At 50.6% G+C, this 20,838-nt stretch overlaps 1 protein-coding gene across 1 annotated transcript in view; it reads right to left on the bottom strand.

The window, feature by feature from the left end:
• The window catches only part of Pitpnm3 (PITPNM family member 3), an 88,983-nt gene that overhangs the window by 7,198 nt on the left and 60,947 nt on the right, over nt 1–20,838 (bottom strand). Inside the window, exons 5-18 of the mRNA XM_034506515.2 lie at nt 20,010–20,086; nt 19,428–19,663; nt 16,511–16,700; nt 16,000–16,122; nt 15,426–15,610; nt 12,170–12,342; nt 10,527–10,697; nt 9,218–9,412; nt 8,268–8,416; nt 6,686–6,802; nt 4,043–4,159; nt 3,573–3,721; nt 3,209–3,358; nt 2,196–2,379 (exon numbers count right to left, since the gene is read on the bottom strand). Of these exons, the coding sequence (XP_034362406.1) occupies nt 2,196–2,379; nt 3,209–3,358; nt 3,573–3,721; nt 4,043–4,159; nt 6,686–6,802; nt 8,268–8,416; nt 9,218–9,412; nt 10,527–10,697; nt 12,170–12,342; nt 15,426–15,610; nt 16,000–16,122; nt 16,511–16,700; nt 19,428–19,663; nt 20,010–20,086 (2,216 nt within the window). The remainder of the gene's footprint in view (nt 1–2,195; nt 2,380–3,208; nt 3,359–3,572; nt 3,722–4,042; nt 4,160–6,685; nt 6,803–8,267; nt 8,417–9,217; nt 9,413–10,526; nt 10,698–12,169; nt 12,343–15,425; nt 15,611–15,999; nt 16,123–16,510; nt 16,701–19,427; nt 19,664–20,009; nt 20,087–20,838) is intronic.

The raw sequence follows: 20,838 nt of genomic DNA, 5'->3' as shown, positions 1-20,838 counted from the left end.
TAGAAGCAGGTGGATCTCTGTAAGTTTGAGGCTAACCTGGCCTACATAGGGGGCCCTAGGCAAGCCAGGTTAGACAGTGAGACATGATCTAAAATTAAGAATTTTAAATATAGAAAGTTGTAGCAGGATATTTTCTCGCTACATTTGCATTAAAGCTCAGTCATTGGGCAGTATGAGAGGTAGGTGGAGTGAAGAGTTGGGAGGAAAGAGGGAAAGGAAGGGAAGGAGAGAGAAGATGGCTGCAGATGTACGAGTGTCTCTAGTAGTCTAAGGTAGTTGTAATATCTAGGTTAGATAATTGGGTAATAATTCTTTTTTTTTTTTTTTTTTTTTGGTTTTTCGAGACAGGGTTTCTCTGTGTAGTCCTGGCTGTCCTGGAACTCACTCTGTAGACCAGGCTGGCCTCGAACTCAGAAATCTGCCTGCCTCTGCCTCCCAAGTGCTGGGATTAAAGGCATGTGCCACCACTGCCCAGTCTTGGGTAACAATTCTAATTGTGTGAGCATCTTGTCAACTGAGCATTTCCAAATATACACATCCATTGGATAATCTTTAAGCATTAGGAGTCTTTATTCTACCGGATACTGCGGGCATAGCGGAAATGGTCTGGGCTCAGCCAAGCATTGTGGACAGTGTGGTGGATTGGCAGAGCCAGCCACCATGCTGGCATCTTATGGGTGCCAGGGCTGGTGTTTCTAGCTAGCCGGAGCTGCAGTCCAGAGCTGGAGCAGAAGGAAAATGGTGGCTTCCTGGGAACAAGCCAGACTGTGTGCCGTTTTCTAAATATTACGCCCTACAAAAAGTCAACTGCAATCTTACACAAACAATCCGACTCCAATTATGTCTGCTCAATGACTTACCATTCACCCTTAGACTGAGGTCATCTGTTATTGCTTGTTGTAGCCAAACAGTGTTGTTTTAAAATATATTGTGCCATCCACCCCCCTCCTTTTTTTGCCTTTACAAATTCCCTTTGCCTCAATCTCTTTGACTAGTCCCATAAACCACTGTGGCACATGTATCCTGCCACGTAGCTATTCCCAAATAAAGCTTGATTTCACATCCATCTTAACCTCTTTATATTTCCCCAGGTCCAGCACATGCTGTTTTGCTGTCTACCTGACAACTCACACTCGTATGTCAAGACTAAGCCCACAAGTTATTACCTACTATCAGCCGCTCGGGCTTTCCCAGGCGGACCTAAGACCTTCCTCTTCTGTTTGCCAATATTGCCCCTTTTCTGCCACACACCAGTAATTGTCAATTTCCATGCCTTTCTTTCTCTAGATCAGGGATTGGCAGACTTTTTCTTTGAAAAGCCAAACAGTAAATATTTTAGGCTTTGAGCTCTGCCACAGTGGCTAGACTCAGCTCTTCCACTGCAGCGCGAAGGCAGCCACAGACAATACATAAACAGATGAGCTTGGCTGTGTGCCAAGAAAACTTTATTTATGGACACCAAAATTTGAACTTGTGTAGTTTTCATTTGTCTGCTCCTGCTCTCATATGTGAGTCTCAGTCTCTCTCTCTCTCTCTCTCTCTCTCTCTCTCTCTCTCTCTCTCTCCTTCCATCCCTCCCCCCATCCCCCCCCCCAAAACCCATCTCCAAAGCATCAGAATCCCCTGAAGCCCTGGAAGGCTTTACATAAAAATGTCCCAGCCTCCTCCCAGTTTCTGCTGCCTGGCTGAGCCCAGGAGCTTGCATGTCTAATGATTCCCAGGTGCGGATACAAGAATTACAGCTCTGGGTGGCAGATTACAAAAAAACAAAAACAAAACAGGCTAGAACCGCCAGCACCAGGCAGCGAGGAACACAACCAGGCCTGCAATGTTTCAATAGGCACTAAGATATATCTATTGAAGAAATAACCAGATGTAGAGACAAAACTTTAGGCCTTGGAGTCAGGAAATGATAAAACATGAATATCTGTCAGTGAAGATAATACCTGCCTCCTAGCTCTGTTAAGACGTCCCAGTGAGAGACACACTCTATCAACATATGCTCCCACACACATGCCAGCTGATGACTTAGATGCCCAGCCCCTTGGCATTTAGAGAGAAGGGGAGGAGCGTGGAGAAGGTCAGGGGTTAACCCCTCTGCTAGCTAATGAAGGCCTGCGGCCCGCGAGACCCCGCCTTTGCATGGGTGGAGCCACAGTCCAGTCCTCCTTACCTCCTTACCAGCTCACACTTACCTCCTGCATGAGGTTGCGAAGGAAGATGGCCTTCTGCCTCAGTGGGTCGTGCACCAGTCCGTCCGAGAAGAAGATCATGCCCTGTGGGAAGTTGTGCTGGGACAGCCACGACACCACCCGCTGCTTCTGCATGTCCGGCCGCCCCGTGATGTAAAGGATCATGTAGCCCAGGTCCTGCCAGTGCCTGGCGAGATGGCATCGCTGGGTCCAGCTCAGCCTGCTACAGGCTGCCCGCTGCCCAAGTTTCTGCCCCGACTGCTGCTGCCTTCCGGAGAAGCCAGCAGTAATGGTAAGGGGGCTCTCAAGTCCTCGCCCCTGGTGAGTGGTGGACATTTGGATGGCCTGTGAGAGGACTAGCCCTACCTGATCCCTCCCCGTTCCCTCTCCTGCTTCCACCTTCTCCACTAACAAGACAGCTTCCAATACCCACAGGCCAAAGGCTGTGCACTCTGTGCACCCACCTTCAGTGCCTGGTCCTTAGCTCAGGCACTGTCTTTCTCTGTGGGATAAACCTGCTACCCTCCCAGCAGGCTATCCCGGACCTCCCCTGGGAGCCAGAAAGCAGCTGGAGGACAACTGTCTCTGAGCCTAGAAGTCAGCCCAGCTTCTCTCCCCAAGCAAGGCAGTACAATCCCCGTGCCAGCTGCCCGTTCCCATCCAGCCTTGGGGCCTGAGCCTCTATTGTCACCACTGAGCATGTCTCAGCCCTGATCTCAGATTCTCCCACCAGCAGCAGCCTTAACACAGAACCCAAACCAGAGCCTGGTGTGGAGTTGATCTGAGTAAGGTGAAGGGATGGCCAAGAGAAGAGCGAGCAGGGAGGAACAAAAGAGACTGATCCTCCCAAAGACCCCCAGTGAATAGGAGGTAAAGCCAGAACTTTGTAATGCCTAGGGCCAGAGACCCACAGAAGTCCTGGAGGAAGCTAGGGGATAAAAAACTAATGTACCTTCCCCCAAAACTTCTGGCTCCTGCCCTGGGGAGATACCTTCCTTAGGAGAGGTAACACTCACCGAACAACATCCACTGCACCTGGCCGGACCTTGGGGTCACTTCCCATGATAGACACACTGGCAGCAAAGGACCCATCAATGCTGAACACAACGCACTCCATGCCTCGGGGCAGCACCGTGAGGTAGCTCATCGCACAGCTCTGGTCACCCCTGAAAGGTATCAACCTGAAGTCAGCCTGCAGCTGAAATCAGTCATTCTGGGATCAGGGTCTTGGTGGCACCTCCTGGTGCTATGACTGATGGCCTTCTCCCTTTTCCTCTCTCCATGCAAACAGAAATAAACTCTGTCTTCCAGCCGAGCATGTATGGGAAAGCCACCCCAAAGTCCACCTTGTGAATGTCCTCACACACATCCTGGTCCTACCTGACCACCATCTTTACAGGGTAGACACCAACCCCCAGACGCCGGGGCCGGGGCACATTGTATGTGATTCTGCCACTGTTGTTGGTGATTTCTGTGTCCAGGTGGACCCAGCGGCCTGATGTTGGCTCTGTCATCACCAGGATGTCCACCTGCAGCCAGTGAAGGGAGCAAGGAACCTGCTGCAGGCTAAAGGACAGCATGCTCAACAGCTAAGACAACAGATCCCTGGGTACAGGTTCCTGCCGGCCATATCCTAGAGTTTTCTATCACACTCCCTCCATGTGGCGGCCACACTGACTTCCCCACCTCTTGGTGCCACCTCTTTGAAGGCATCAAGTTCCCCTTATCCCTTGTTGATTTGATCATCTGGTAGTACACCCTGTGCTGTGTTCCATCACCCTTTCGGCCCTGTGGTCCTGTGAGTCATGTGGGGCAGGTGAGCCAAGGAGGAGATGCTCAACCCTTGGTACCTTCTCTCCAGTCAGAGCTACCATGTCAAGAGGGCCGTACATGAAGCGCCCCACCAAGACCTGGGGGCCGTCTTCAGCAGCAAGCACATCATTGGCACGGTGGTTCGCAGTAACGTTCTGCAAGGACAGAAAGAAACAACCCGGCTCAGCTTTTGCAGATAAGGCTCACTCTTGTTTTGTCATTACAGCCCTGTAAGAATGGCTTCCAGGGTGTGGCCCAACTGAATCAGCTGTCCAGTGAGCTTCCTACACTAGAATCCCAGAAACAGACGGTGAAATACCAAACTGTTCCTTAGGCTGCCACAGAGGCATGCCGAGTGCTCTTGATTCTGCACACCCCTGACGTGATGACTGGCCTTTACAGCCTGACGATCATTTTTAGATTTCTGAGCTGGAAACTACCCAGTCACCTTTGGTTCTTCCTTCTGCTTAAACAACCATTTACATAGGTCCTTTTTTTTTTTTTTTTAATGGAAAATTTCAAATGCACAAGAATAGAAAGAATAATATAGACAAGCTTGTGAGCCCGACCAGAACATCCACACTGATCATCTGACTGCCTTCCAGGTCTTCTTTCCCTGAAGCCTCAACCCCTCATAGGACCCTGGATGGTGAATCATCCCCTCCCTCCAGACCTCTGTGCCCTTGTCTTTCAGTCCTGCCCCCATTCATTCTGCAGCTCCAAGTCCTGTGTTGGCCCCAACTGTCAGCTTCCAGACTAGCCTTTGAGATCTCAGTCCCTCAGTCTGGTGACCTTTATACGTCATCCTGGTCAAGTCTTTGTGTGTGCCATACCCATACGTGTCATTTAGACTCTGCTAGAAGCTTCCTGATGAATCTCTGTATCCCAGGGCTGCCTCTAAACAGATCCTCCATGTCCTTTACAAGACACAGATCTGACCCAACCTGGCCACCATCCCATACCTTCCACTGAACGCCAAACCCTGAGTGTGGCACAGGGAGCCATGCCTTGCAGAAGTGCCTCTGCATTCTGCTTTCCTGGTGCCCCTCCTCCGCACTCTCGTTCTGACATCCCTTTTCCCAAACTGCAGCCCGTCCTCCAGCAAGAGACTCAACTTCATCTCCCTACTCCCACTGGCTCCCCCAAAATATGAAGTCCACCTCCTCTCAACTTGAAAGTCTTGCGATTCAGCCCAATACACCTTTACAGAACTCACTGACACCAGTCTTTGAGAGAAACCCCATCATGGGACCTGCCCTAGTATAGGATTGGAGGTCAAGCACTGTACCTTAAGTACTGTGGAGCACTGCAGAGGGTGGATGGGTGCTTGGAAATAAGCCTGAGCAATGAGCTCATCACACACTAAGATACCCAGAATCAAAGACAGACAACAATGGATGCTGAGGGGAGGATGTGCCACAATCAGAACCCTCAAACACTGCTGGTGGGAATAAAATGGGGCAGCCACTATGGAACATATACTCAAGAGATTAAGTGTAGAGTCACCCCTCCCTATCTATGCCCAAGGGAAATGAAAATATAAGTCCACAAAATGTGCAGATGAATATGTAAATTTTTCAAAATAGCCAACAGGCAGAAACACCCCAAATGCCCACCAACTGACAACCGGAATGAACAGAACATATGGATACAGTAGAAGAGTCAGGAAAAGGAGACAAGTTCCTATGCATGACACATCATGGGTGACCCTGTGTTAACATGCTAAGTGAAAGAAGGCAGACACAAACACATGTGTGACTTCATTTACACGAAATGCTGAGAGTGGGTCTGCAGAGGCTGACACTAGATGACTGTTTGGTTACTCATGGAGGAGTCAGCGGCAGTGCGGAAGGGAAGAAGGATGCAGGGAAAGGGGTTCCCTTTATGAGGTGACAACATGTTCTCAAACTGACCATGGGTCGGGTCGCATACAACTGTGAATATACTAAAATCCATTGAATTTGACACTGTAAATGTCTGAATTATGTGATAGGTGAATTGTATCTCAATAAGTATGTTCGTGCCCCCAAAAAAGTTGATTCATGAAGAGTTAGTCACTCTGCCTTCTAGGACTGTTTTTTAGGACCCTGCTTACTGTCTTTTCTCACTAGACTGGAGCTGCTCACCACTGTGTCAGTATAGTCTCAGACTGTGCATCATCCCAGCAGAGGGACTGAGACAAAGGAGGCAATGATGACAGTTTGCTGAAAGAATAAAAGAATGTGTGCTTCCCAGACTCCTCTTTATCCCCAAGTCCCTACAGAGGAGCCCCATCTTTACAGAAGCCTGCCGTGACCTACCCTGGCAATCCCAACCCATTTTCATCCTGGTGTGTACACCCCTGTTTAGCAAGGATCACCCCAAGTCCTACTTAATAGCTGAGAGCCCTGGGCACAGGCAAGATCTTTTGTGTCAAGTCCCTGTTTTCAGAAGCCTGGCATGATTATTCTACAACTGCCCTACTTTTACCATCCCTGGAACCCTCCCTAGACTGCCAGGTGGAGACACGGAGACAGATTCTGAAGCCCACACCTGCTCCCTCATACAAGCACTCGGCCCAGCTGGAATGGAGATGAACTCTACCAGGCAAACCTGGGGGTGCGGGGTTCTTATCTGGCACATGGCTGCCCACGTTCCCAAGGCCAGCTGCCCAACAAAGCCAACGGCGGCAGCAAGCTTACCCGCAGCTTGACCTGGGTTCGCTTGCGCAGCCACTTCTCACGGGGGTTAGCGGGGGTCAGAGCTGTGGGGTCCAGACCGGTGCTCTCCTTCACACTTGCACTCTCGTAACGCATCACCTGGCGGAGAGCGAGGAGGGGCTTGGTAGCATGTTCTCAAGAGTTGTCCTTCTGCCTCCCCCAAACAGTTGCCAGCCAGAGCCTGCTTCTGGACTCCCTCCTACATTGCCTGGACCCTGCTTCAGTCCTGGGAGCTGTTCCCTTCACACCTGTCTGGACAACTGGAAGCAGAGAACTGTGCCCTTGGTCGATCTGCTTTGGGGGCAGCCTCCGACCTTCATGCCTGAATCCTGCAGCTACCTAATTAGCATTTGTTTATTCTCTGCCTGCCCTCCAGTATTACAGGTGACCTTTGCCTAAGGTCAACTGGAGTGGTGGACTCCTGACTCTGCACTGTCCCCTTGCTCTCCAGTACTCCCTTCTCTGGTCTAGACCTTTTCTGCTGGATCATTCTCCTCAACATCCAAAATGCCTACCACTGCTCATTTCATATAAAATCACCCTCTCCTTGGAGACCCTCATGACACCAAGTCCTCCATAAGACTTCTACACTCCATTCCACGTCCTAACCTGCCTCCCCTCCTCTGGCTACCCCAACAGCTTTTGTCTCCAGCACGCCATTAAAGCCACTTCTGCCATGTCCCTGGGACTTCTATCTCTCCTGGCTACTATTCCCAGATTCTCCTCCAACCTATGGGGACGAGAGCCTCCATCTCTTTAATGATCTTTCCTGTCTCCCCGAGGAGCTCCAGGCTTGTCACTGAACTGCTTTCTGTGATGACCTCATTGATATCCTTTGTCAAGAACAGCCAAGATCTGATGACAAGCACATTTTTGCCTCCAGTTCTGATATCTTCCCTAAGCTCCAGACTTCACTGCCCCCCAATACCTACCATATGACTCCCCCTGCAGTAGCACAGCCTTGACTCCCCCATCCCAAAAACTCTCTACCAAAGTCCTAGGAAGTTACTCTCATGGTTGCTCAATGGGTAGACAGGACCATTTAGCTGGCTCCTTCCCTCAGCTCAGAACCCAGAAGTACTGGCACTGAATCCACAGGTTATCACTCCTTGGCATCTAATTCAAGCTTTCATGTCCTGGTGGGACTCGTATACTATCTCTGCTTCCTAGGGACACCAAGTCTCCTCTCCTGGATCCCATAATGGCCATCCCAAAGCTTCCTTCTCAAAGCACAGGTCAGCTGACAGCTCTTCCTTGATCCCTACCATACCTAGGTGAAACCACACCAGACCTTCAGAGCTGTCCCCAACTCTCTGCCCCCACTACCTCCAGGTTATGGGCTTCCTGCCAATCCTGCAGAGATCTTCTCTGCAGGTTCTACTTAATCATCTGGAAAGTCGGGGTTTTTAAAGGAACCCCTTCTCTGGCCTCTCATTTCTTTGACATCTTTGCCCCAGTGTTTTCCCACCACTGTCAGAGGCCAACTGCTCCATGTGGCCACCAGAGAAGCCTGGGATTCCCCAGATGGGCCAAAAGGCTGGGCCCAATAAGGGAGCCACAGTACCTGTCTCAAGATGAAGGCAACCACATCGGTAGACTCCCAGTAGCTGGCATGGAAGAGATGAGGCAGAGCGACCGTGGGGAAGGCAGTGAGGACATCCGGGCAGTACAGGGCATAGTCAATCCTCTTGGTTCCCCACCACTTGGCTGTGACTGTGAGACCAAGAGGTAGGTGAGGACAGAAAGGCCAAAAGCCAGCAGGCACAGACTCGGTAGAGATGTGCCAGCAAGCTTAGGGCTACTGCACATGCTCAGAATGAACTGGATGGAGCGGTAACTCCTGCCCCTTCACCAGCCCTTATGATTATCCACCACTAAGACATGGACTTCCAACTAGTCACAAGAAGGAGGGCCAGCCCCATGGAGACAGTCATAGTTGCACCCCAGGGTACAACTCCACAGTAATTTCCCTGAGGCTCTCTCTAAGGTCACAAATTAATCTGTGCCTGCAAAGATCGGGGCATAGTGTATGTCAGAGATCGGAGGCCTGTATAGAGTCAGAGGTCAAGACTATACATGAGGTCACAATTCAATCATGGGCCATGGTCAGAGGTCAAAACTACATTCAAAATCAGAATTCAGACTCCAAGGTTGGAAATAGGCTAAGACGGTAGAGTTTGCCTAGCATGTGTGAGGGAAGCCCTAAGGCTTAATATCCAGCAGTGAGTTGGGGGATGGGGAAAACATAATCCTAGCTGGTACATTCAGGACTCTATTCTGGATCAGAGCTTAGCCAGCTTAGGAAATCAGTGAGGACTCAGAGGGAAACCAGATCAGTCCTCCCTCCACACAACCCCATCCCCCACCCCAAAGACAGGAATGTCATCATGACTTCTTTCACAACCCCTCCTAACCCAAGAGCCTGCCCACAGTAGCCCTGCTGCGGGCCCACCACCCTCAGAGAAAGTCCCTGCCCCTCAAATGCAAGCTGGGTCCCCAAAGGGCCTCACTCACTGCGGGAGGCACCCATAGGTGCCAGGCTGTCCGAGGACTCTGAACTGTCGCTATGGGAGCTGCCTTCACTTAGCCTCCGTCCTGTGCGCTGGAATCTTGGGGCCTGAGGGGGTGAGGCAGGGGCATCCAGAAGCGGGGGGCTTCCCCGGGAGCTTCCCTCCAGGAATAGGGGGCTGTGGGTGTGCAGGGCATCAGCTGGAGGGGGAATTGCAAGGTCAGGGCAAGCACTGAGTATCCAACAGAATGTCTTATTTAGTGCCAGCCCCATGCTGGGCAAGAGACTGGAAATGCAGAGAAGCCAGCCCAGGCCTAGGAGTCCACCATCACCCCATACCCACATACAAACATAGTACAAACTGTGAGTGATATAGACATAGGTGGTGAACTCAGCATTATCCTATCTCACAAACGCTACAGGGAAGCCTGGGAGGTTGGCACTAAGGGCTAGCTAAAGTCATGATGTAATGCCTAACCATGTCCTCTCTCATCAAATTCCTCCCCCAACCCACAGACACACATGGCTGAGGTGAAAACAGATGGAAATAACTTTAACCAGCCAGCCGGGGGTAGGGAAGAACCTCTATGGTTGGGGGATCCTCATGGAAGTCCTAAACAGATATATCCCTTTGAGATAAGGAGCAAGGACAAGTAAGTTCTAATCCTGGAAAGAGTTACAGGTACAGCATCCTCTCATCTCTGATCAAAACCACTAAAACCATTAGGCTAGAGTTCCCCAATGGCGATATAGAGCTATGGAGCCAAGACTGGTTGCCAAGTGCCTGCTTGTCCATGCTGGGCCATATCATACCCAATCACACACATATCACTTTGAACCCAGAAGCCACTTGTTCTTCTCCAAACTAACTAATAGCTCTTATTGTCCCTCTAATGCCTCTCTACCCATCCAAATACAACCCTTTTCCAAGCGCTGGCCAAAGGTCACCCCTTCCATGAATCCTACCAGGATGACACACACTCTGCTGTGTCTTTGCAGGGTCTGGAATATGCACTGGGAAGCATCCCTGAGCAGCCACCTTTGACTTGCCCTCAGATCACTAACTCCACAGTTATTCCAGCCTTAGCCATAGAAGCTCAAATGGGAGCCTGCCAGTGACAGGTGGCACCAAAATGCCTATCACAGAGAAGGTCCTTGGCATAAGGAGCTACTCTAGAGCATTGAAGCCAACTGGCTTCCTGCCCACACCTCTAACAGCACAGACCTGCTGACAGTTTGAGAGGCTGAGCCAGAAAGAGCATCCCCAGGACCTACCAGCCTGCAACTTAACACACTCATAGTCTCAATACCTACCAAGCAGGAGAGACTGTCCATCACCCAAGGGGAACCTCTGGTATCGAGGCACGCTGACAGGAGGCACCAGGTGGAACTTGGGCTCCAGCAGTGGCTCAAGCCGGGAAGCAGAGGGATCTGCACAGTGGAAGAAGCTGTAGACCTGACTACAAGCAGGACGCATCTGGAAACCTGGGTGAGTGGGAAGAAGACACATGCGGAAATCCCTTTCTAATGGTTCTAATAGGCTCCCTGGGATGAAGCTTGAGTAGCCTTCTCTCCTGCTCAAGAACCTCCCCTGGGTCCCTGCTACCAATCTTAGTTAAGGTTTCTATTGCTGTGATAAAACACCATGAAAAATAGCAGCTTAGAGAAGAAAGGGTTTATGTCATCTGACAGCTCTCGGGTCACACCATCACTGGGGGAAGTTGGGCCAGGAACTCAAGGCAGGAACCTGGAGGCAGGAACTGAAGCAGAAGCCATGGAGGATGCTGCTTACTGGCTTGCTCCATTTGATTTCTTATACACCCCAGGACAACCCACCCAGGGACAGGATCACACGCATTAGGCCAGGTCCCTCACGTCAATCACCAGTTATGAAATGGCCCATAGCCTTGCCTACAGGCCAATCTTGGCAAGGCATTTTCTCAACTGTGACTCCCTCCTCTCAGATGAATCTAGCTTTTGTCAATTTGACAGAAAGCTAGCCATCATGCTACCCAGAAACAAAATGCCCAGTCTGGCACTGAAAGCCTGGCCAATCCGCCCCACCTAGGGGAACCACTGTAAATAAACATCACTGTAGCCCTGGTGAACATCTGCAAGCTTGCTGCTTTTCTTCCTCTGTGTTCAAACAGGACTTCCTTCAGACTACAAGGCCCTCGTTCCACTCTTCACACTGGGATACTTCCTTAAGTTCTTCTAACCAACACTCAGCCACTACCCGATTTATTAAGTCAACCCAAGTCCCTTCACCTAGGACAATGGCCCCCTGAGCAGGAGCTCTCAAGGTTAGTCAGAACAGGTGAGGTAATTCCTACACTGGCCAGCAGGTGTCTCTATGGAGGCCCTTGCCTCCCTCCTGTCCTAGGACAGGAGCTTGGGTTTGCTGCACTCAGGGAATTCTAAGTCTCCTCTGCAACATTGAGAGTGGCCATGAGCTCTGCCTCTCCTTGCTTCAGCTACTCGACCCAGAGTTTCAACAGAGAGCAATGAATGACAGTCTGAATTCCTGTCCTCAGACCCTCTGGAAGGCATGTGCTAGTCAAATGACATCATGTGTCTGCTTTGTAGGAGCTGGAAAGAGCTTTAACTTCAGCTGCTATGTGGCAAAGGCCCCCAGTGCTAGTTTGGGTAGAGAGGTTCTGAGACCCATGTGGCTGCAGGAAGTCTGCTGGACACAGGAAGGGAGGGTTTGCTGTGATAGGGTGAATGTTTGTGGCCTACATTCTCATGGAGCATGACCAGAGGACAGAGGGGCAATTAATAATTTAGTGGCACATGGAAAGGACAGTGAAGTGCTTCATCTTTGCCCAGCCTGGGGAAGCCACCTATCTTCTCCCCCAGTTTCTATCATTTCTCTGTATCCAACCTGCCTCCATCACTCTGTCGGCCCTCCCACTCCCCAGTTTGATCCTCTGAGCCATTGGCCCACCCATACCCACCATCTATCCCAGGCAGCACTGTCCTCCGCATGGCCAGGACCAGGCCCAGTGGCGAGCCGAAGAGGAAGAAGTCAGATACGTCAAAGTCAAAGCGACCCAGGCTGACCTCAGAGAGCTGGGGTGTGCCAGCAGCAGGAGCCTCTGCCTCATCCTTCAGCACACTGGAGTGGATGCTGCCAGAGGGAGGGATGGCAGGTCAGAGGAGGGCCAGGACCGTGGGAGTGTCCACTTTACCGCATAGGTGCATTATGTGGGCAGGGTGCCCAACCCTCTGTTACTGGAATGGGACTCCGAACCAGAGACCACTTTTGATACCATCCACAGAGGCTCGTGACTTAGCATTAGCCACCCAGGCCAATATTTGGCTGGAGCAGAGTTCAGCAAACATTTTCCGCAGGGGCCAGGTGGTGAGTCTGAAAGATTTTATGGGCCACCTGCATCCACCGCCTGGACTTATTCTGCCATGCCAGACATCCACAGATCATGCTTAAGCAATCTGTGTAGCTGGGATCTGCTATAGCTTTTCTTATGAAACCTGGCTGAGCACCTGAGAAAAATTGAACATCCTGCATTCCCTGCATGCTGTTTGTCTGAAAATCCCTGCACTTTCCACAGGAGGAGCCTGGTCAGCACATGGGCCAGCTGGCTGCTGTTGGTGCTGTTAGCAGTGGGGTTTTTACCATAACCCATGTTTCAGGCAACAGGCAGACACAGGTGCAAATAGCCTGGTCTCCCCACTCCTCTTAACAGATGCATAAGAGCAGGATCCCACATTCTCATCCCAAGAGCCTGATATACCCCCAAGGAATCTAGCTTTTGTTTACCACAGATGTAGAGCTGGGCACTGAAACCAAACAGAAGCCAAGGCTGCCTCCCTGGCCTTCCAACAAGCACCAGAGCCAGTAAATGGTTAAACTGTGACAGGAGATTACAAGATGTATCAGTCACCTTCTGAAGGCAAAGTCATCTAAAATATTCAATTTAGAGAAAAAATTTTCAAAGTAACAGTTTAAAATGCTGCAGGCAAGGATCCACCCTCAGGAGTGAGCCAGCATGCAGTCTTCACGCACTGCCTCCTGCTCTCTCAGCCAATGATGACAAAGTTTAACTATGTATATTCCATGTACAGCATGGTCCCTAGACACTTGCCAACTACTTAATTGCCAGAGAAACAGCCATCTGTTCCTGCACCAGAGGGGAAAGCTGGCTGTGTTGTGCTCACTACTTAAAGTCGTGGATGTCTGACTGATCGCTCTTCAGATCTGGGCTTTCCTAAAGGATGCTTCAAGGATGAACCAGAAATGTTGAGGTTTTCACCTCTCAACCCTCCTTTGTATCTGGATGCTAATCCAGAGGCTGACTTGATAGAGGAGCCCTAACATCCAAAGCTTAACCCTACAGAACCTGCAGCCTCCTATCCAACCTCCAGGAATCCATCTGCAGGATAAACAGAGATCCCCACTCATCCACAGGGCCGTCTCCCAAGACCTCAGTGAAAGTGCCAAGCCCTTTGCATAGGGTGCTTTTCCTATAGTTAATGCACCTGAAATAAAGTTTAATTTATATGTTAGGCACATTAAGAGAATGGCTAATAACAAGATAACAATTATAACAATATAATGTAATACAAGTTATTTAGGTGTATTTTGCAAAATATTATAATTTCACATTTTCTCTTAAAGAGGACACCTGGCAGCTTCTCTTTGTCATACCCAAATTGCCAGCATAGTAATTTACTCTTACACTTTGGGACCTTCCCAAAGTAAAGCAAGGATCACGTGAACACTAGTACTGTGGTACCATGACAGTGGATCTGATATCCTGGCAGCCAGGTGGTAACAGGTAAGTAGCATAGACAGAGTGGATACACTGGACAAAGGAGCGATTTGTGCTCAGGACAGGACAGCATGAGACATCATCGTGCCGCTCTGCAGAGTGTACAACTTACAATTTAGGACTGATTTACTTGTGGAATTTTCTATTTAATATTTTCAGACCGTAGTTGACTGACCATAAATACATAGAAACACGGAATACAAACCACGGGTAAGTGTAGCATACACATTAAGTTTATGCACAACGATCTCTAGTGTAGGAGCTGGAGAGCTGGTTCAGTGGTCAAGAGCATTGTGCTCTTGCAGACAACTGGTCCCCAGCACCACCATCAGGTAGATCCCAACCACCTGTGACTCCAGCTCCAGGGAATCCAGTGCTCTCCTCTGGCCTCTGCAGGTATTTGCACATACATACATAGACACACAGACACATAAGTAAAACTCAAAATAATCTTTTTTTAAAAAAATATCCCCAATGCAGAGCTTTTTATAGCAACAAAAAAAAACTGAAAAACCCCAAAATATCCAATTAGTTGGATTAAGGAAGTAGTTATATACCCAAATTTATATTACATTAAGAATATTTGCCAAATATTTTTAATTATATGGGGGAAGGTCACAGTATAAGAGGCTTTGAGATTCTTTGTGTTTTAGTAAAGCTATATATAAATTATGAAAAAAAAAAAAAAAAAGAAAGAAAATACTGTTTTGATGACGCCATGATTCTTGCCACTTAGGAGGCAAACGGGGGAAAGTGAAGAAGGGTGGAAAGGGGAGAATTGAATAGAAATGATAAGCAAAGCCCCTCCCCCCGCCACCAGTTTGGGTCCATGTCCAGTGCTCATTTCTCTCCTGAATCAATGTGCAGATGGTTCGTTTAGCTTCCCATCAGCCATCTCTTCTAGAAAGTGAAACGACAGTTTGTGGAGTTTGTCGTGTCCAAGACACTGAGGTGAGGATAGGGAGAGCAGAATGCTGCCCCAGCTCTTCAGGACCCAGCAGTGTCACTTCTCCTTCTCTGAGAAACAATAAGTATGAACTCTGGGGTAGTCCACCAAGCACAAGAGGTAATCCACCACCTCTTTCTGTGACCTCACTAGATTCGCCAATCTATACAAGAAGTGAATGGGCTGCCCTATCCTTGCACAGGGAAAGCCAAAGGCCAGAGAGGAGCAATAGACTATCCCCAGTGTCTGCAGGTTTGAACAGAGCAGAGACAAACAGAAAATTCCCTGGTGTGGATGCAGGGCCAATGACAAGTGGCCCTGGTTCCAGAAATCCCCTGCTATCTATGAGTCTCAGGGGAAGGGTCTAGGATGACTGGCTGGTCACAGGTCCCACTGATGGGTGACTCTGAGCCAAGTCCTTACTCTCATGGATTCTGGAATGCTGGGATGCAGCTGGGGGCCAGGGAGGATTACCTTGAAAGGAAGGCGTGATGCTGGGTGATGGCCTCGCAGTCATATGTGGAAGAGTCACTCTGTTTCCGTGGCAATGGCCTCTTGGGGTCCTCATCCTCCACTCCACTGGAGACATCAATGTTGCTCTTGCTGAGACGCTTGCTGCTGGCCAGATTGCAGTCCTCCTCCACCACCACAGGGGTGTCCTTGAACAGAACACATAGCAATCACAGGGGACCTGGGGCCCTGCCTCCTCCCTTTGGTGTAAGTGACTCTCCCCCTTTGCCAAACATGTGCTCATGGTTGCAATGGGTTTATGCATGGGCCACTTCCTATGGCCACAGGGATGGACCACTGAGTCAAGACACTGGGCAGCTCTCTAGGGAGACACACATTAGCAGGCATCTTCTAGGCCTGTTTCTTGGTCTGTGCTAACATGCTCTTGGTATTTCCATAGAGTCCTTTGTACCACAGACTCCATAATGCCAACATGACCACCCGGAACTGCCTTCCCTGGGGGAGCCACCTGCTCCTCTGCTCTTATGAGACACACACAGGGACATCTCCCCTCTACCATTCCCCAGCCTGGCCACACCTGGGTACTGCTGATGCTCCCCTTCCGGCTGCTGCTGCCAGGGCTGTCCCCTGAGGGCCCGGCACTGTAGCAAATAGCATCGAAAGCCAGGAGGCCGCCCACACAGTCCCCGATGAGACACACCTGCAGAGGTACAATTGGGTTGTAGGCTTGCCTGCTGAAGCCCTCTTGCCCTACACCCAGACTCAGAAGGGGCATGTTCCCATGAGAGAATAAGGAATTTGTCCTAATGAGTTGCTTAGAGCACAAATGGAAGGTAGGCTCATCTTGACAATAGATTTCCTTTGGGGTCAGCCAGAAGTCAATGGTCAGGCCATGCTTAGGAGTCATACTAGCTAAGGGTCAGCATAGACTTCAAATCAGGACAAGGGGACCACCTCCTCCCCATCAAAAGCCTCCCTCAGTCTCAGATGCTACATTTCCAGTCTGCTTTGATCCTTGCAGCGGATCCCACCCCATTTTAGGTAGCAGCTGGCACAGGGTGAGAGAGAGAGAGAGCAAGATGCCCTACCTGCCCATTGAAGCCAATCCCATCAGAGGACTTGAGAAACTCTCCGTAGATGTGGTTGGCTCGCTCGATGACAGTGGCAACAGCATCCTGGTACTGTGGGGAGGAGATGGCCAGCAGGGGAAGGGCAGCCAGGGGAACGTGGTCCTGGCTGGTACTGAGGCAGCCCTCGTCGTGGCTATAGGGGTTCAGGCTGAAGACAGGGGGCCCAAAGTCAGCCTAGCCAGGACCAAGAATTGGGTGGCATGGGCCTTTGGACTCCTTGCACCATGCCCAGCTCCAGAAAAATGTAAGGACCCAGGAAAGGTCCATTGAGGCAAATCACAATGAGGCAAGGGGGGAAAAAAGATGAGGACTCAAGGCTATGCTGACCCCATATATGCAAGCCCATGCCAGCCTGTGGTGTGGCATAGCCATGCTATCTGCCAGGAGCCTAAAGACATCCCAGTTCTGAAAGAGAATTAGCTAATGAAGAACAGTGTGGGCAAGCAGCATCTCTCAAGAGAGATGTTGGGAAGCTGAGAAGGGAGACATGACCACGACTCTGGTGTAAAGATGACACCACCTAACTGTATGTATGATGGTATGTTCTATGTTCTATGTTCTGTGTTCAGGGGACAGATTCTCTGCTTCATCGGTTTTGCAGAGAGGGCTGGGGGGTGCTGCACTACAGAACTCCACTCCCAGAGGACTCTGTATCCCTCCATCTCCCTCCTAGGAAGTCCCTCCCTCTCTGGGCAGCTCAGACCCACCTGACTTCCCATACCTACCCAGATTACCTCTGCCCCCTGGCACCCTTAACCCTGATGCTTTGTTGAGCCTGACTGGTTAGAATAGACACAGAGGAAGTCTGAGAACTTCCCACCCCAGGCCATCAACCTGCCCTTACCCCATATGACTAATTCCAGAGTGCCTAAAACTTAGAGCAGACTGGACCAACAGAATCGAGGACAAGTGACAGGACTCAGGCACCCTCAGCAGGTGTCAGAGTCCTAGCAGTGTACAAGGCAGGTTCCCACCAACCATTTCTCATCTCCAAAGAACACAAATTAGAGGAAACAGGCCTCGATTGCAGCCAGAGAGATTTTAATTAGCCGAGAAGGAGCTCCCTCCCAGTAGTGATTACTGGTGATTAATGGCCCTGGCAAGAGCTGCCTGGGGGAGAGGTAAGCTCTCTCCTGCTGTCCCCTCAAAGGGCCTGGCCATCCATCTTCCTGGAGATAGGGATGACCCAGCTCTAGAGGTCAGCCATCCTAAGGGGGTGGGGGTGAGAGGCGGGGCTCTTGAGATGGATTGTGGGCCAACAATATTAACTCCAGGACTGCTAAGAGTGTGGGGGACTGGAGCCCTGCCACCAGCTCAGCTGCTCCTTAATCCTACAGCAGTAGCAAGCCCTTGTCTAAGAAGCAGATTCCAGGGCTCCGCCCACTCAGCCGCTCCACAGGAGCCTGCACATCTTGCCTTTGACATGGGTCACAGGAGAACTGGGGCAATTGGCTAAGCTGGGAAGCCACAGACCTAACTTGTTTCCTGTCTTCTATCTCTGATGGAGATCTACCTGAAGACATCCTGGGAACTCGGGAACACCAGCCTTTGAGTCTCTGGGCACCATTCAGGGAATGAGCAGGAGGGGAAATGTCTAACCCCTGCGAGATCCTGGGCCACCGGAAGTGAAAGACGGGGCTCTCGGGCCCATCCCACACTGGAGTTCCTGGAAGCATACAAGTTTCCCTTCTCTTGAGAGTTTGAGTGTACCCCAAGGTAGAAAGCCTAGAGGAGGTGCTTGAAGGAAGAACTTTGAGGTCATATGAGGGGAGGGTGAGCGAGGGGTCCCTTTTGCCCCACCTGCAGAAAAATCTGTTTTCCCTGCTTTAATAATTTAATAATTTACTCAGTGTCTTCCAGGCCACGTGGGCCCTGCAGCTGCACAAAGCCTGTTTTGCAGACAATTGGAAAGAAAGCAGGTGTCCAACTGGCTCCAGGTACCCACCTTCAGCTCCTTCAGTAGTGACACCTGGGGCCCTGGGACATTGGAGCCCTCAAGTCCCAGCATGGTTGATGGAATGTCTCTATGAGGACCAGTTCTCACAGAGCCCTTTGGTCTCTCAGCCTGTCCCTCACTAGTACCCTTGTCCACAATTGGAGGGACGTACTGGCACTTGCAGGAAGTGGCCTAGTGTTCTGCCTGTGCTTCTGATATAGCATCCTTTCCCTGCTGCGAGCTAGGACAGGACATTCTCCACCCACAGGAAACAGGCTAAGTGTGGCCCTAGGATGTCACCGTTGCAGCCAGTGGCAGTCCTGATCAGTGTGGACATTTCCCATGTGCTGCAATGGGTTTAGTCCTACAGACCAGCACCAGCATCCTGACCTTCTAGGAACCAGTCAATAACATTATCATCTCCATTTTACAGATGGGACTCTTGGGGTAGGAAGCGGTGACGCAATTCCCCAAGCTCACACAGCCAGGATTAAGACCAGGCTGGCCAAAGAAGACAATCACTTAGCCACACTATGACATTCGAGTCAACTTCTCTGGGAAGTCTTCCTTGACTGAGTGTCAGTGTGCCTTGGGCTACCTCCATTGGAGTATCTACCCCTACAGGGCTGTTCTCTGAAGTGAGGCTGCCTTGGTGTGACTCCCAGCTCCATTCTTTGGATAGCTGGGGGAAATGGATAATCACTCAAGGTCCGTTTCTTGTTTTATTCTAACGGAAGTGGATCTGAGCTATCACAGGGATCCTGGTATCCCCAGGTCCCTGACAGAAGACTCTTAATGACCATATCCTACTAGTGATGCTCTCAGCAATTCTGACTTGACACCAGACAGGCCTCAGCAGGTGCTCCCAAGGCAGGGTATTCCTCTTCTTACACCTCCCACACCGAACTCAGACCGGGCAAACAAGCCAAAATGACTCACTTAGAGACGAGCGAGAAAGCCTCCGAGCAGATGGCAGGACAAGGGACGAACTTGATAAGGATGTGTCCCAGGGCAGCAGGGAAGTGGGCGCGCATGACCTTCTCCAGCACAGAACTGAAAGTGTGAATGTCGGCCGCCTTGCAGGAAGGGTCGCCAGAGCCGGTGTCCAGGACGTTGCCCCCATGCAGCACCAGCAGAAGGACATGTGTCTTGCAGGAGCGCTGTGAGCAGCCTTCCTGAGGGGGATATGGCGAGGATAGAGACGGGCAGGCAGCAGGCACCCAGGACGCTCAAGGACGAAGGGGGGTGGAGGGTAGGGGGCCTATGGCTGACATCCATAGGCCGCTGTAGAACTCTGGTACATCCAGAAAGCTACTAGGAAGGCCAGACCCTCAATGGACAGCACAGTAAGATGAGTCTAGAGTGACTCTTGTGCCTGTGGGAGCCTGAAGCCCAGAGAACAGCAGGGAGCTACCAAAGGGTCATACAGCAAAGAAGAACAGGATGGAAGTTAGGCAGCCTGTCTAGCCTCCTAGGGTTCTTCCTATGATGCTGGCCGGATGCCTCCAAAACGCAGCGCACCTCGCCATCCTCATGGATCTCGATGCTTCCTTGGGCTGGGAACCTCTGCCTTCTAAGGGACACCCGATACAGTTCTCCTGCAGAGAGGACAGAGAAAGAATGCCGCAGGCTCCCACTACACTAGTGTTCCCTAGGTGCCGCTGGCTGCATGGGGGAGGGGTCCTGGCTCACTGGGATGCTAGAGTTATAGTCCAGAGCTAGGGAGTACCCTTCAGTTCAGGCCTCCAGCTCTTGAGTCTAGACAACACAAAATGGCTTAGCCCTTCTTAGGAAAAGAAGCCCAGCTGAGGCCACCCATCACAGACAGGATGTCCTAAGAAAGAGTGGTCCTTCTTACTTTGCCGGTAATGAAGTCCTGCTAGAGTCCTGTGACATTCGGGAACTTGAGGCAAACGCCCCTTGAGAACGGTTGGAACGCTGTGGCTCATCTCGTCTAAGTGTGACCAAGCTAAAAGATGTTTTGTGCCTCCTGGGTGGGCCTTTGAAGAGCTTCCAGGAGGGTTTAGCTCTGACTCCAGGGGCTGAATTGAGAAGATTCAGTCCCTGGGGTAGGCAGACATCCCCTCCTCTGCTGTGGCCTGAACCTAACAAAGGGTTGGGATGCTCACGGTGTTAGCCTTAGGATATTATGTTTCTGAGTCTCCACCTTCTGACTGGAGTTAAGGCCTGACATCCCTGGTTCCCTTAAACCTCAGGTCTCTGGGCTCACCCAAAAATTATATTACTATATTTCATTGGCTTCGGATGACTGGCAGATCACAGGACTTCTCAGTTTTTACTGCTGGGCAAGTCCAGCACTCATTAGATTTTTTTCATTTTTATTTTCCTG

Source organism: Arvicanthis niloticus, chromosome 6 (genome assembly GCF_011762505.2).
Source record: "Arvicanthis niloticus isolate mArvNil1 chromosome 6, mArvNil1.pat.X, whole genome shotgun sequence".
In the NCBI taxonomy this organism is placed as follows: Eukaryota; Metazoa; Chordata; class Mammalia; order Rodentia; family Muridae; genus Arvicanthis; species Arvicanthis niloticus.
This window is presented reverse-complemented; position numbering and strand designations above follow the sequence as displayed.